At 43.5% G+C, this 16,678-nt stretch overlaps 1 protein-coding gene across 2 annotated transcripts in view; it reads right to left on the bottom strand.

The window, feature by feature from the left end:
* Positions 1-690: 690 nt before the first annotated feature.
* Positions 691-16,678, bottom strand: part of DRD3 (dopamine receptor D3) — a 36,279-nt gene continuing 20,291 nt past the window's right edge. The window contains exons 3-7 of one of the 2 annotated variants that reach the window (XM_004317503.3): positions 13,919-14,061; positions 6,668-6,864; positions 2,174-2,309; positions 2,027-2,074; positions 691-887 (exon numbers count right to left, since the gene is read on the bottom strand). In XM_004317503.3, the coding sequence (XP_004317551.3) occupies positions 691-887; positions 2,027-2,074; positions 2,174-2,309; positions 6,668-6,864; positions 13,919-14,061 (721 nt within the window). Of the gene's footprint in view, positions 888-2,026; positions 2,310-6,667; positions 6,865-13,918; positions 14,062-16,678 lie in introns of both variants that reach the window. The other variant, XM_004317502.4, reaches the window with a different exon arrangement.

Raw genomic sequence — 16,678 nt, 5'->3', positions numbered from 1 at the left:
AGGAAATGGCATCAAAGGGGCTTCTTAGCTAGAGCTAAAATACAGGGGGAGCAAGGTTTGAAAAGGAAGCCCAGGTCCCAGTGTGGGACCATGTTTCCCTCAGGGTGAGGAATTTCCCAAATCAAATGTAGCCAATCAGATTCTACAGAGAGGTGGAAGCATTGGCCTTGCTATTGTATTTCAGGATGCAACGAATGAAAGGAATGACCAAAGAGAGTGGGCCCACGAAAGTACAAGGTTGGCCTGACAGTTAATTAGAAGTTTGAAGGAAGTGAGACTGGCTGTCTGCAAGACAGTTTACTGGCTGAGATTTCAAGGACCCTTGGCAAGTTGAGAATGATGAGATCTGTTCATTTTTCCTTCGCTATAATGAATCATGCCTCTGATGAAAATTGTGTTTGTGTGTGGAGTCGTGTTCTATCATCTTCTCGCCGAATTACTGTTTATCACTTGGGGGCCTCCGAACGACTTGAAGATTGCCAGAGTGAAGTCAGAGTTTAGCTGGGGAGGTAGAACTGTCTGTTCTGGAGGAAGCAGTTCGTTACATCTGCTACTCAGGGACATCTTGCCTTCGGGAATCTTCTTCCCGCCACATGCCAGCAGACATCGCACTGTGTTTTGAGCAGGCCCTGGCCAGTGGCCCGGTGGCCTGGCAGCTAAAGGTGGGCACAGGGAGTCTTCCCTCCTCCTTCAGCAAGACAGGATCTTGAGGAAGGCTTTTCGGAACTCGATGTTGAAGGTGGTATAGATCACAGGGTTCAGGGCGCTGTTCACGTAGCCCAGCCACGTGGTGGCACTGTAGAGCTCTGGGGACACGTGGCATGCTTGGCAGTGGGTATTGAGAATGTGGGTCAAGAAGAAGGGCAGCCAGCAGACAATGAAGGTCCCTAGGTTGCAAAGGAAGAGAAAAACTGGGTCAGGGGTTTGATTACTTCCTTTGTTGTAACATGGAAATGAGTCACAGTTGTCTACTTTACGGCGGCTACTACGCTGGAAGTTTCACATACCCTTTTAATTTTTACACCAACCCTATGAAGCAGGTGTGATTAGTCACTTTTTTTTTTTTTTTAGGTGAGAAAACTAGATGCTAACATCTTTGATTCATCCCAAGCCTTTGCTCCTAAATCAGTTTTCTGGTTTGATCTTTAGATAGTCCTTCGCTAGTCTTTTCTACTTCTCAATTCAATTCAAATATTTATTTTATGTCTATCCATGCAAGACATGTTCCTAGGTACTGATAGGAAAAAAGACCTTAAAGATGCAATTCATATAGTTAAGTTTGTTGAAGGGATTAACATAGAGGTTCCCTGGACATGAGAAGTCCCTAAGACATGAGTAGTTTGGGGCTTGTCTGTGACAGTGAACAGGATATGTTCACCGTCACTAACTCTGTATGGTACCGCAACTTATCAATTTTTAATTTCTTTATTTAAATAAATTTATATTTTTCTACTATAAAAACCAGCCCTGATTTTATACAGTATGGAAAACTGGGTAAATATGCAAAAGTAGAAAGAAGTGAAATAATCACCCACCACACAAAGACAATCAATCACTTTTGACATCTGAGTGAATTAATTTTCAGTCTTTTTTTCTCTGTATTTAAAATAATCTAGATGTTATAATACCATATGACAGGAGTCTTTTGGCATCCTCACATTTTTCACTTAATATTTTAAAATAGGTAAGCAGGTAGGAAATATCCAGTATGTGCTAGGTGATTTAATGAATCATTATCTTACTTATTATTTGATTTATCCATTATAATTCCAAGGGATAGACACGAAACACAGCTCAATTATGTGACTTGTTCGGTTTCATAAATTTCAGTCTAGGTGTTTTGAATTTCCACCAGAGTTAAGATTTATTCACAAACTCTTCATTTACATTATAAACATTTATAAATATTACAGTCGTTGGATTTCCAATTTCTGTTAAATATGGTTACCTTAGTATCCTCCACCAGCTCCATTGAACTCAACCTAACCCAACGTAATCCAACCCATCCCAACTTAACCTGACTCACCAAGCACCATGACCAGCATCTGGGTTGCCTTCTTCTCCCGCAGCGGCACTCCCCGAGGTTGCAGGGGGCCCAGCTTCAGGGATGTCGACAGCCTGCCATTACTGAGTTTTCGAACCTCTAAGCTGAGCTTAGGTGCCATGGTGGGGCTGAGGGAGTTCCGAGTCCTCCCCTCCCTTTTCAACTCTCCTTCCCCTTCTTGGAAGCCTGGTCTTCCCAAGACAGTATCTTGGCAGATGCTGTAGTAGCGCTTCAGCTCCATGTGTGTCTGACCAGGGGAGAGGGGCTGTAGGTGTAACAAGAGAGGGTCCTGACATTTCTGGGGATATTGTTTATCTTCTGAATGTTCCTGAAAGGGAAACAGAATGCAGTGAAGGAAGAAGGAGCTGTCATTGTGTGAAACCTACAGAGGGTGCATCTGAGAGTGGTGGGCTCATGGGAAGTTAAGGTAAACAAAATCTGCTTCCGCCTTTACAACTCAAAAGCACCTACCACATAAAGAACATTTGAGAACCACAATAATCCCTTGAGGAGGGCAGAATAGAATTATAGCCTGGTCTTTTTAAGGTAGAATGACCTGGATACACAGAGGAAAATGTTAAATGGCACCAGTGAGATGTAAGCAGAAAAATCTGGAAAGTGGGAAACGATAAGACAAATGACTCAGTTTCTTCAACAAATAAATTGCAGTGACAACACCACCACCACTTACCAGGTATGGGTCTTATTTGAATTTTGATTCAAATAAACCAACTATAAAAAATCTGTAAGACAATTGGGGAAATGTGAACATTGACTGGATATTTAATGATAGTAGGGAATTATTATTAAATTTTTTAGTGTGATGTGGTATTGTGGTTACGTGTTTTAGAAAAGAGCCCATATCCTTTAGAGAGTCTTAGAGAAATATGTTTGGCTGAAATGTTGTTATGTTTGAAATTTGCTTCATAACAATCCAGTGGGGGTGTGTGAATGTAGGTGGGAGTGTGGTTGAAAGAAGACGGGGCCATGAGTTGATAATTGCTGGAGCTGGCTGATGACTACTGAAGGCTTAGTTATATTTGTCTTTCTACTTTTTTAGTTTTGAAATTTTCAATAATAAAAAGTTTTAAAAACCCAGGATTTTCATCTCAGCTTCCTACTTAGTTGATGCATCCTGGGCAAGTTAATTAAATGTCTCTGAGCCTCATTTGTAAAACAGAAAATAAATGAAAAGAAATAGGTTTGGGATGAACAGACTCTGAGAGTAGGAAACTGAAGATATGTGAAAGTTTCTGGTATTTTGGGAGGACGTGTGTGTGTCAACGTCTGAACTTCTTTCCATGTTTGAAAAGTCAGATGCTGTGTCAATCTTGAGTAGAAGGCAGGACTCCCCAGCACCCTTACCAAAGCCATAAAAGCCAGATATTCACTTTCCCCGACCTCCCCACTGGGCAGCTAGAACTCTGGTACCTGAACCAAGCCCAGCCAATTGGAGATTCGCACCTACAACCTTGAATTAGAGCCCATGAAGCAGGGAGACTTCAGAATTCATCTAGCGGTGGTGACAGTCAATGTTCAGTGTCCCAGGTATTTGAACCAGATTCTTCCTTAGGCATGAACAGCATCTTCTGAAGCTGTTCTTCAGCCTTCTCGTTGAGTCTGAGCTACTTGATATCCTTCCAGTAAATTCCTTTTTTATGTAAGTTAGTCAGCATCAACAACCAAGAACTTTCACTAGTCTCTCCTTAGTTCAAGGAATCATAGTTTTCTAGACACACAGGGCTGGTACACTGTACAAACTTAGAAACATTGTTGGATAAATGAATGAATGTAAGTGGGCTTCAAGATTATTTAGTGTTTTAAAAACTGTGCTCCACAGAGGTGTTTGTAGGAATTCTATCATAACATAGTTTTTTTTAAATTTGGTTTTCATTTTGATGGAATTTTCTAATAATTAATGTAAGTATACCATGTTTTACCTGAATGACCATTTGTAACCAAGATTATATTTTATGATTGAGCTGGCATCTAGTGATCTTCTAAAAGATGCATTATTTCTGAAACTAAAGGACTAGGGACAAATTTTTGAGAGTGCTTATGAAATCTCGGATTTGGGACTTCCCTGGTGGCGCAGAACTTAAGAATTCACCTGCCAATGCAGGGGACATGGGTTTGATCCCTGGTCCGGGAAGATCCCATTTGCCGCGGAGCAATTAAGCCCATGCGCCACAACTACTGAGCCTGCACTCTAGGACTCGCGTGCCGCAACTACTGAGCCTGCGTGCTGCAACGACTGAAGCCTGTGCGTTGAGGGCCCATGCTCCACAACAAGAGAAGCTACTGCAATGAGAAGCCCATGCACCACAGCGAAGAGTAGGCCCCGCTCGCTGCAGCTAGAGAAAGCTCACACAGCAACGAAGACCCAGCACAGCCAAAAAAAAAAAAAAAAATTTATGAAATCTCCTATTTGAGAACACTGATCTAGTACAGCTTGTCTCCGTTTCACAGATTTGGAAATTCAGTCATGTAGAAGGAAAGTGATTCTTCCAAGATTCTATATTGATGAGTGTACTTTTCAGCTCTCTCTGCAAACTTTTATCACCAGCTCCATGACTGACATGAAGAAACATTGGATTGCGTTGGATCTGCCTGGCAGAGCCCTCCATTCCCAGATGGCAGGACAGAACCTAATTCTCCACACTCCAGGCAACGCTAGCTTCTTGACTCTTCCATCTCTCCTCCGTAGTCAACGATTTTCCTTCTTTTGGCCTTGGAGCCTTCTTGGACTTTAAATCTCTCATCTATTAAAAAAAATCATTTACAGCAAGAGTCTGTAACAGCTACATCCGGCCCGTGTAAAAGTGGTTAATTAACTATACGGAGAGTAGACAAAGCTTAGACGTTCATCGTTATGGGTTTTTGAAGCTTCATTCCTAATATTTACTTGGCTGTGGAGCTCAGGGAGAGGAACACTGGTCTTTTATCTAACACCTTCAGGCTCCATGCAGCACTTGGCTTTCTTGGGGCTGGTTTGAATTGGAAGGATAAGAATCAGGGTGACTATGAAATTGTCTCATTTTTCCCCATATTTAATGGCAAATACGGCACCTGAAGGTTTCCCATTAGTGTCCCTTTTCGGCGTTTCTTGGATCCGCCCATGTCTGTTTCAGCAATGCCCTGTTTCCTCTAATGCAGGTTGTTCTGGATGGTATCTTCACAACACATCCAAGAGTCATTGGCTCTGGTCATTGGGATCTACCTCAACAGTCCTATGCTTTTGGAATATTATTTGATAATGCCTATTCTGAAGCTCAAATCAGGCAGAGTCTCAGATCTGTTATTTATTACAGATGCAAGTGTGAGCTTGGCGCTAAATTTGATTTTGGGGTGGAAGCGGAATTAAGTCAAGCCAACGTCTTGAGAAAGGGTCTCTTATTCTTTTCCTACAGTCAAAGGCATGGCTTACTCACCATTTTTCCCCATGGCATCTGATGGAAATCTGGCCCTTATTGAAAAACTGTCACATAGGGTGCAACCGTAGCCAGGAAGACTAGGGTGGGTTGAAGGAGAAACAGTTGTGGGTTAAGCGCTATATAGTTGGACCATATAGGTGACAATGCTTTGAATACAGTGTGTTCATATCCTCCGTCTTGGATCTTGACCTCCTATTTCACAGGGGCCAATATTTTTGCTCTACGCGAGTCTTAGGACTTTGAGTTTGAGGTTCTGATTCTCATTCAAGTCGTTATAGGTTGATCTAGACATCCAATGTGTACCTTCCTTCAACATCAAACTCAATTCTTACTCTATGAAGCCTTTCCGGAGCATACTGACCTTTATCTTTTTATAACTTCTCCAGCATTTAATATTTAGATGCTTAGCTGTCTTCATCTCACATTTGGCAAATGTCCCAGTCAGTGTTGGGCTGCTCATTAATTTTGGGTGGAGGTGTGTTTTATCGGCTTGTCTAAGATTCTAAGCTACATGAAGGCAGAGGCTGTATAATATTCCTGCTGTCTCTTCCCTAGAAGATTGCAAGTGATTGGTATTCATCCATTCATGCTTCAAGTACACCTTGAAGCATGTGCCAGACACTGGAATGAGCAGAATTCACAGCCCAAGCAATCAGAAGATTTCAGTGACTTTCCTTTTCAGAGCCTTGAAAGACCTAGTAAAATGTGTCATCAGCATCTCCCATTCCCTCAGCTGGTTAGTGCCTCAACACAGAGGCAGATCTAGAAAGGACAAGAAGTTTCAATGGACCCCCCAGTGATTCCTGATGTAATGATCTGGCCAAAAAGTCATTCCTGGAAACCCGACATCAGCGAATGGTAAAGCTACCACATTAAAACTTCATATCTGTGTGACATCTGAACAGCTGGCCATTTAGGGACAATGAAAGACTTTGAAGGGGAGCAGAAGAAGCCCAGAAGCTATCTTATCATCTTGCTAAGTCAAGTGTGCTCTAGGGAAGACTATCAGTGCACTTTTGAGATTGGATTTCCTACCTTTAAAGCCTAGCCAATATCTGCAGATTAAAAGGTGGGTATCAGATGTGGGTCCCCGATGTGGCAGAACAGGCAAAAGCATGCACTGCTGGACACAAGGCTGGAGGCCACGGGGCTGGGTGTTGTCTTCCTTCTGCCCCTCCAGGGTGCTTACCTGTTGGGGGAAGCCGGGCCTGACGCTGATGCATTGACTGTTCTGTCGAGTGAGGATTCGTTTCCGTCTCCTCTGTCTCAACACCACGTAGATCCTGGCATAGACGAGGACAGTCACTCCAAAGGGCAGGTAGAAGGACACCACTGAAGAGTAGAGGACAAAGTCAGGGTTGGAGATGGAGCAGATGCTGGGGTCTCCTGTGAGTGAGAGAAGGGGAGAGAGCAAAGTAGTTGGCCAAGGATGGGACCTCGGTGGGGAGCACAAAATATGACCTCACATCATGTGTGGTGTCTCCACCATCGAATCCACAGTGGAGCTTCGAGAAGCCCTGGCCTGTCCCACCTACTCCCTCATCATGTCCTGGTCTATGTGCTGCCTCCTCCGTGGAGGCTTCCTTGCTTGATTTTCTCAGTCAGGAGCGACTCTTACTTCCTTTGTGCCCCACAGCCCTTTACTGTGCAGTTAGCACACATGGCCTGATTGTTAACTCGTGAGGGCGCCGTGTCAGACACCTACGTCGTCCTCTCGCTGAGAGTAGGAGGTCTAATTCATCCCGATGTCACACACAGTTCACTAAAACAAAAATTTACCAATGATCACATGCCAGACACTGCTCTACAATGGGGCTGCAAAGATGAATAAGACACAGTGTCCTCCCTTGAAGGAGCTCCCAATCTAGACAGACAGACGATCCCTTCCGTATGCTGCGCTAAGCATCACAGAGGAACGCGGCCTGGGAGGCGGGGGTCGTGGGGTGTCACAGAGCAACAGAGCAGAGGCTCCCAGGAGGGGGGGCGGCCCCCAGAAAAGGGCCTGCCTGTGTGGAGGCATCAGAGGATTGTTGCATGCAATGAAAGAAAGGAGGAAGGCTTCTTTGCTGAGAATGCCAGGTCCCCGGTTTTGAATCTGAGTTGTCGGGCAGGTGGTGGCTGAATACAGGCAAGTCTATTTCTCGGCGAATCCCAGTACTGCTCAGGGTTGAGATGGGAAAAGGGCCAGTAAACCTACTGTCATCGTGGGCAATGTGAATCGAGGCACATCCTTGCTTTATGTCCTGAAACGCTCCTGCCCTTCCTCCTTGGGGGGCCCTGCAACTTTGTCTTCTTCACTAGCAGATGTTGAGATCCCTCCAGTAGCCAGAGTAAGGCCTACAACTTGCCCCATCTTGAAAAAGAAAGTGGAAGGAAACTAATATCTTCCAGGTGATTCCAAGGGCTTTAGACACATTATCTTACCTAATAAATGTGCAACATGATGTAGGCAGGTGCCATTACCGTCTCTATTCTCAGACGAGCATACTAAGGCTCAGAGCTATTCAGTAAGTGACCTAACATCACACAGCCTGGATGTGTTCCTCCAGTCATTTTGACCCCAAAATCAATGTTCTTTCTATGATTTTGACTCTCCACCTCCCTCTACTATTGGGGCACGACAAATTTGCACTTTGTCCTGTCAGCAACAGGTGTTGGCACATCCAGCCAATCTTAATAAAGGGATGGGCATTCTCCAGCCCAAACTCTGGCCTCGGAAGATGCAGCCTCAGATGTGAACTGGTGGGGAGAGGGCCGTGGCCACATGGGCCCCTCATTCTGCTTCTTGGTCTACGGAGGTAGGTAGAGGCCAGGCAGCCTGAAGTGGGAGACCCAGGTCTCCATTTACTAACTGTGTGACCTTGGGCATGTTACTTAGCTATGCCAAGCCTCAGTTTCATGGTCTGCAAAAGAAGGACAAAAATATTGTCTCATGTAGTGGTTGTGAGATGAAATGGTAACTATTATTATTATTTATTCTTTACTATTATTTATTATATACTTCCTCCGAGCTCTTTGAACTTGAAAGGGAAGGTATCACTTGGAATGAAAATTTGGAGAGAGACTTATAGGGAACAATATGTGTGGGGGAGAGAAGGGAGCAACAGCTAAGAATTAAAACAAAATGAACAAGAAAGCATGTATTCAGTGCTCAGTCAGGCCTTTTAATGACGGCACTTCCACCAGAATCTTTATGAGCTACTCCCAATTCTCTGATTCTCTTGGTAGCGGGGTAAAATTCAGGTAAAATTAATGTCATCTCACCAAAGCCTATATCATCATCTTTTAGGAAATGGCTCATAAAACTCTGAACAGTGGTCCCCCAAAACAATGGCATCTTCTGGTCTTCTAGGGGAGTGGGGTTGGGAGTAAGGATAGGGTGGCGGCTGGCGGTCTTTCTGAATCTGTAAGGAGCCACGCTGGCAGTGATCACCCCTCCCCTGCCGTCAGCTCCCCTGCTGTCAGCGTCTGACTATGATTGAAATGCCTCCTCTAATGAGGAGGTACCTCAGCACATTTTGTAGTGAGAGGGGGTCAGAGGGGTGGCAGGGTCACTTTCCCCCCATTCGTCTTGTCACCATCCTTGGTGTGCTAGATAGTCCCCATGCGTCTCTGCAGATATACCATCTACCTTTCTCTATCCTCCTCTGGGCTTTGGGAGGCTGACCTCTATATTTTATATATTAACTACTACATTTAAAAAGCCAGGAGCCAGAGTGGGTATAGTATGCTTCCATCTGTGTAAACATGGACACACACACACACTCACATGTGTCCATGCACGGGTGTGTGTATGCACTTGCTTCAAGCGTGGCGTGCGGGGTCTTAGTTCCCTGACCAGGGATTGAACCCGTGAGCCCTGCAGTGGAAGCTCGGAGTCTTAACCACTGGATCTCCAGGGAAGTCCCGAGCATTATCTTTTAAGAATATGGGTGTTCACTTCTAGGGAGGGGACAGGAGGACTGGCAATCTAGGGTAGAAGGGAGACGTACAGGTAAGTCTGTATATATACCTCATTATACCTTATGTTTTATCATGTGCAGGTATTTATTTTTCCATTAAAAGCATTGAAATATTGAAACGTTGAAATATTGAAAGGATATGTATGAGAAACAGAGTGAAGAGAGAGCACACAGCTATTTCGAAATGGCTGATCAATGATCTTCAGTATACAGTCCCTGAACCTGCATTGTCATCCCTTCCTTCCTTCCCTACCTAAGAAACTGCTGCCTGTCCTTAGAGTTTTGCAGCCTCTCCCAGAATTTCTCCACGTTATGCGCCCCGTGAGGCCTGTCAGCAGGCAGAGTGATGCTGGAGGCGGTTGGGCAGTGAGTGGGGCCCTGCCCCAGCCTCCGCCAGGCCTGGCCTGGGTGTGTGTCCTGTGGGCAGTGCAGAGTGAAACACCACACACGGCAATTCTGAAAGCTTCTCTCTGCTGAGTCCTGAGGAGGTGGTGAGGGCAGTGAGGCCCCCAGGAGCTAGGCTTCCCCAGGAGATGAGGTGCTTTGTCTTGATTATTTAACTGAAAGGGTAGTATGCTGTCAGCATAACAGTTATTGAATGAACGAATACATGAATGATGAATAAATGAGCAAACTGTACAGATGAACATTTTCCATGAGCCCATCAGCAGTCACTAGCTGGAGCAGAATAGGGAAGGCCAGGAGGCTACCCCCCATCCTCCGAGACTGGGATGTTTACCCCAACTAATCTCAACAGCTAAGGAGGAAAGAATGATGATGAGGACTCATTCAACACAAGTTTACAGAGCACCCGCTGTATTCAAGGCGCTGTGCGCGGTGATACACTAAATATCTTTCGTGGGCTAGCCTGGGAACTTGAGTCCCCCAGTCATGTGAATGGCAAAGTCAAAAGCAAGTTGAGTTGAGAGATTCATGAACTTCTAGCTCATTGAAGGATTTGTCCTCAATTTGTTTCCAAAGACAGGAGATCTTAATGAATTTGATCGAGGATGAGCCTAGTATTCTCTTTGTTCTTCTCAACCAAGTCCCCCTACCCCCAGTTGCGGGGTTCTGAAAGCCAGGTGAGGCGTTCTATTGCTAAAATCTAAATAGCCCTCCTCCATTTCTTTGTTTCAGAGGAAAATTAAGTCAGTTGGTAGGCCTTTCTCAACTTTAAGTTCTTCTGCCCTTGAAAGTTTCTTAAACCCTGGTCACCAGCTATTGCTTATCCATTCTGGAATTTTTAATAACCCAATAGCTATCTGATTTAACAGAAATTTAAATACTAGTTATTTTTCTTATCTGTAAAATAAAAGAGTCAGGGGTCTTTCAGGTTTCCTCTAGTACTAACACTCCATCCTCTGCTGCCATCAGGGGCTGTTGATGATGTGATATTTGGCTCCTGACTGCTGGATCTCTGCTGGGACCTGGGGCAACACGGATCAGCCAGGCCCCACAGTCCTGGAACTCTCTGTGACCCAAGATGCTGCTTTATGTGTGCATCCAGACATGCATGTCACTCTTTTTCGGGCAGTAAGAGCAATTCCAAGATAGAAGAACCTGAAGTTCAACTTTCCTCTACGTTACGTTCTCTGACAATTCAGAGTCCCACGTGGCAGCCCATTTCCTTAAAAGAAGAGCCCTGCCAGAAAGTTCTGTTTTGTGTTGCACCTCATGAAAGTCCAGCCACTGCCAATATCAGGTGTTGCTGGCAGTATCCTGCCCTTTTCTCCTTCTCGCAGGAGGAGTAGAAAAAAATGGCCGAGAGAAGTCATTTATATTGGGCTTTTGAATGAACTTGGGAAATTCCTTAGAGCTGTAAGAGGTGCTGGAGAAACCCACATCTATCAAGATAATGAAGCTTTGCTGTGAAGGTCAGACTGAGGCAGAGAAGGCCAGTGGGGCTTCTCTGCCTTGAGTCCTGCTTGCGAATTCCCTGAGAGCAGAGCAAGGACTACCACTGTTTAGATATCCCTTGGAGCAGGGGCATAGTTAAATTTTGAGGCACAGGAACATTTTCTAATACATAATAATAATAACAACAATAACACTAGCTAGTATCTACTGGCCTTTTACAATGGACCTGACACGAGCACAATACATGAATACGTGGAGAGCCTACTGTAGCCTAATTAATAAATTTAAAAGTAAGAGAGAGAGAGAGAGAGAGGTGAGAAAGAAGTGAGCCTATACGTGGTAAGTCATGAGCATTTTTTGCCTTCTCAATTCTATATTTGAAAATCCTTTTGGAAAGATTTTTCTGAGTTTTGTTTCTGAAACAATGATCTCACTGGTGGCAACAACACTGCATTAGGTCCTCATTCTTCTTCACTTTATATGTTGACTTTAACTGGGAACTCTGTCTAACGTCAGATTTTGACTAAGTGTTACCAGGTGTGTGTGTGTGTGTGTGTGTGTGTGTGTGTGTGTGTGTGTGTGTGCGCCCACGCGTGCACATGAGAAAGACCGCCCCTGCCAGCCTCTAAGAATGAGGAAGAGGAATCACTCGGCCCAGCAAAAGTTGGTGGGGCTTTGCTGCTGGCCGGGTTAAGGATTGCCTTGGTCTAGCAGTGGTAGGAAGTGGCCCATACTACAAATTCCAACTTAGAAGGCATTTTCTCATAGAAACATGGATATAGAAGGTGGCTTAGTTATCGGACTAACCCCCAAAGCACATTTAGACTCATTGAAATGGTATTTGAGCGCCAGAGTCAGCTTCTACTGTCGTGTTAGAGAATGTCGCCTTGGTGCATGTGCGTGCACACGCATGTTTGTGTTTATAACGTGACATTGGTGACCGATAATGGGAAGCATTAAAGAGTAACGCAAAGACAATAACAACGTATTTTAGGAACACCCTGAGTTAACCAGGCACATCTTTGTTGGATAACTTGGCTACTTAACCTCTAATGCAGCAGAGAAACAAGCCTAACCTTGAGCAGGTGATATGTGTTTGGCACATCTATGTATGTTATCCCAATTGAATCCTCACTTACTTGTAAAAGAACTCTGTGAAGGAGGTAGAGTGGAGTTATAACATATGTAGGCTTAGATTCTAGAGTCAATGAAAATTATAGGGAGTCAAAATTCACCCTGAATCACGTATAAAGATACGCATGGTTTGATTACAACCCTGAACAGTAATAAGTAAAGACATATGACACATGCAGTAAGATGTCATCTATTACAAAGAGTTCAACCTAACATATAATTTTAGAGATGAAGTTGCTGGACTTACTTGTAGGAGGCCATATATAAAAATAAATATTGAAAACTTCCTAACTAAATACATAGACCTAGTCCACATACTTGATTTTGTTCAAGTTTATGCTGTGCTATATTGTTATCCCAAATTTATCAACAAGGAAGCTTAACTTAGAAAAGTTAAGTAACTTGTTCAAGCAGACGCAGCTGTTAAGCAGCCGAACTGGAGTTTGAATCTAGATTTTTCTGACTCCAGAGCCTCTGTCTTCCTAAATGTATTTTGACTTCTAAATAATTGACCAGCAAATGACTCTTTGAAGACTATATATAAGTTAAGATTTTCCTGTATTTATATGTAATGTGTTACATATAATATATCTGTATATACATAAGTACACAGCTACGTGACTTGTACATATATACCAGCAATTCATGAACCTGGAACATAGCAGGAATTGAATGAATCAACTCAAATGGAGAAAATAAGAAATCCAGATGAACACTAGAACATGAGTCAATCAGTTCTCTCTTAGTGAACACTCTGTAACTATACTATATGTGCTAATACTTTCCATTGAACACATGAAATTCTTGAGGCTGAAAGATGGTCATGGAACAGACACTGAAGGCACTGTGAGGTGTCAGTTTGGATTGGTGTCATATCTAAAATCCCAGACAACTCAGATATACACATTGTTCATCCATTTGTCCATCCACCCATCCATCCATCCATCCATCCATCCATCCAATAGAAGATGTACCATGTGCCAAGCACCATGGCCAAAATTTTTGTATACTAAAATATATAAAATACATCCTCCAGTAATTTAGGAATTCATCCTAGTTCCCAAACACCAGAAATGATTTTTATTGAATAAAAAGTTAGAACTGTATACCCTACTCCAGGGCTTTCATGATATGTTATTTTGCATTGTAAATCCATTACGAATTACCATCTTTTCGTTAGTAAACTTCACCTGAATTATTCATATAGCATAGTTTTTTAACTGACACATTTCTTCAAATGAATACAATGGCTTTTCTTTCAAAATAGGAGTAAGCAGACTTTTCGTTAATTGGGGCAGAACATTATTCCTGTGCCATTAATTGAAGAGGTTTTGTTTTCTATTTTATTTGTAATCAATAAAGGCCAACGCTTTGCAGTCTATAGCATCCTCATTTGATTACATTGACCAGGGGTCAGAGCACCACTCACAACCATTCAGATGTGCTGTGAATCACGCCGCTATTGGAAGTGGGGCCGTCATTGTTACCTGTGGTGTTGAAGCCAAAGAGGAGAGGGCAAGACACAGCAAAGGCCAGCACCCAGACAGCCGTGATCATGAGGGTCACGCGCCGACAGGAGCTCTGTCCTGTGCCATGTTGGTAGTGAACTGGCATGACCACTGCGGTGTACCTGTGAAAGGGAGGGGAGAGAGGATAGACATGATGAGAAAGGTTCTAAAGACAAGTTGAAAGAGGTTACTAGAGAAATACTCAGGTTGATAACATGTGGCAGGAGAAAAATAATTTGGTTCGAGAAACTTAGAGAGAAAGGGGTATTTGAGCGAACATAGCAGAAAGGCTGAGACAAGATAGATGAAGTACTCATTGAGGGAGGTGAGCAGAGAAAGGGAGAAAGAAGAAAAAGCATAGCATAACAACACTGGGTTGCCGGAGAGCTTCTTACCAATGCTGGTTGACGGCCCAGCATATCCCAGCCTTATATTCACACACCCTTAACCTTGAAGACTCTAGATGCTGGTTTGTGTGCCTTTACGTTCTCCCACAGTTTTTCAGATAATGATGGAACTGTGCCCAAAGAGGATGTTTAGCCCTGCCTGTATCCTAACATTAATTCTAACCCTCGTAGTGACAACTATTCCAAGTAGCAGAGATTTTGTAAATAGAGATGAGTAATATCCAATGAAGGCTTATTTTAAAATCAAGTTTTCATGCTGTCTTAATCTGCTTGGGCTGCTATATCAAAAATACCATACACTGGGTGACTTAAACAATAAATATTTATATTTCACAGTTCAGGAGGCTGGGAAGTCCAGCATCAATGTGCTGGCAGATTTGGTGCCTGGTGAAAACCCACTTCTTGGCTTGTAGACGGCAGTCTTCTTGCTGTGTTCTCACACGGTGGGAGGGCTGAGGGGAGCTCTCTGGAGTCTCTTTTATAAGGGCACTAATCCCATGCATGAGGGTGGAGCCCTAATCATCACCCAAAGGTCCCACCTCCTATACCATCACATTGGCAGTTAGGATTTTAACATATGAATTTGGGGGGGGGCACAAACATTCGCTCATGCTTAGTCAAAGCACAGTTTCTTATTCCTGTTGGATATTGTTGTCTTTTCTGTGGTATATCCACACATACATTTACAGCTGCTTATTGGACTTACCTGCACGATTGCTCCATGGTTGTCCCAAACTCAAATTATCTGAAATAGATCTTCCTATTTCCCTACATCTCTTAATCTGCTTCCACTTCCTGCCTTTCTTCCAGACATCCACACCCAACATTCAGGCTTTCTGACTCTTCTTTGGCCCTTCCATATCATTTGCTCACCCATTCATTTAGCCTTTCATTCATTCAATATTTATTGAGTTCTCACTATATACCAGGTCTTATTCTGGAAATACAGAGATGTGAAAATGGGACATTGTCTCTGTCCTTACTGAGCTGGGAGTTGAGTGGAGTAGATAGATGAAAAAAATGCTAATATAAAATGAGTATCACGAAGGAAGTAAGCTGGGTGATGTGTTTAAGGATAGTGGAGGATGTAAAGAAGGGGAAAATGACATAAGTGGGTAGGGAAATGAGTGGGGTGAGAGGGAGCCAGTCATGAGGGAAGGTAGGAGAAGAACATTTTAGGCAGAAGGACAGCAGGTCCTGTAAATTTACCCATTATGGTATCTTCCCCATTATCCATGCATTTCTTTTCTACCACTTTTTCTCTGTGATGGCCACAGCCTCCTGGCTGGTCTCCTATTGCTAAGTCCCCAAATAGATTTCATCATGTCCACCCCACCCCATGTTCCCCCCGACTCAGATGAAAACTGTCTGAAATAGGCATAATTCTAAGATGGCCCCCAAGATTTATGCACTGTAGAACTAGTAGAAATCCTGTGATTAGATTACAAATCAACAGACTGAGTAAATCAAAAAGGAGATTATCTTGGGTGAGCCTGATAATTATCAAGGTGAGCCCTTGAAAGGGACTGAGCCCTTCCTTAATTCAGAGAGATTCAAAGCATGAGAAATTATCCTCCTGGCCTGCAAGGGGCAAACTGCCATGTTTGGGAAAAGATCATTTGGCAAGGAACAGCAAAAGGCCTATGTGAGCCGAGAACAGCCCCTGGTTGACAACCACCAAGAAAGTGGGAACCTCAATCTTATAACTGCAAGGAACTGAATTCTACTGACTACCTGAATACGTTTGGAAGACGAAAACACGAGTCAGCCTACACCACATTTTCAACTTTGTGAGACCCTTAGCAGAGAACCTACCTACATGGTGCACAGACTTTTTGTGAGATTAAAAATGGATATAAAGTCACTACATTTGTGATAATTTGTTACACAGCAACAGAAAACAAATACAACGTCAATACTTAGCCTTCCTCAACATGACCCCAACTTGCCCAGCCAACCTGACCTTCCGTTGGACCCTGACACTTAACATATAACTGCAGCCATACTGGCCTAGTGACGGGTTATCTTCAACAGTCTTTGTTCAATCCATTATCCCTTTTCCTTCCCTGGGTAGCTCATTTTTTCTCTCCTTTAATCCCAGATCAGCTCTCCAGTAACCTTCCCAGTCCTTCTATCTTACAGGGACCGCTAACTCTGAATGCATAGCACTCCTATGCCAATCAATCACGTTGCCCTTCTGCCTGCATTACTGGACTTGCCTCATGGCTGGAGAGAGATAGACCCCATAGGATTGAAGTTACTTAATGGCTCAAATCATCTTATAGCCTTGGTATTCCATATAGGTCCTTGTACAAAGCAAGTAGTAAGAAGC

Source organism: Tursiops truncatus, chromosome 4 (genome assembly GCF_011762595.2).
Source record: "Tursiops truncatus isolate mTurTru1 chromosome 4, mTurTru1.mat.Y, whole genome shotgun sequence".
NCBI lineage: Eukaryota > Metazoa > Chordata > Mammalia > Artiodactyla > Delphinidae > Tursiops > Tursiops truncatus.
The sequence above is the reverse complement of the archived record's forward strand: the minus strand, read 5'-3'. Positions and strand labels throughout refer to the sequence as shown.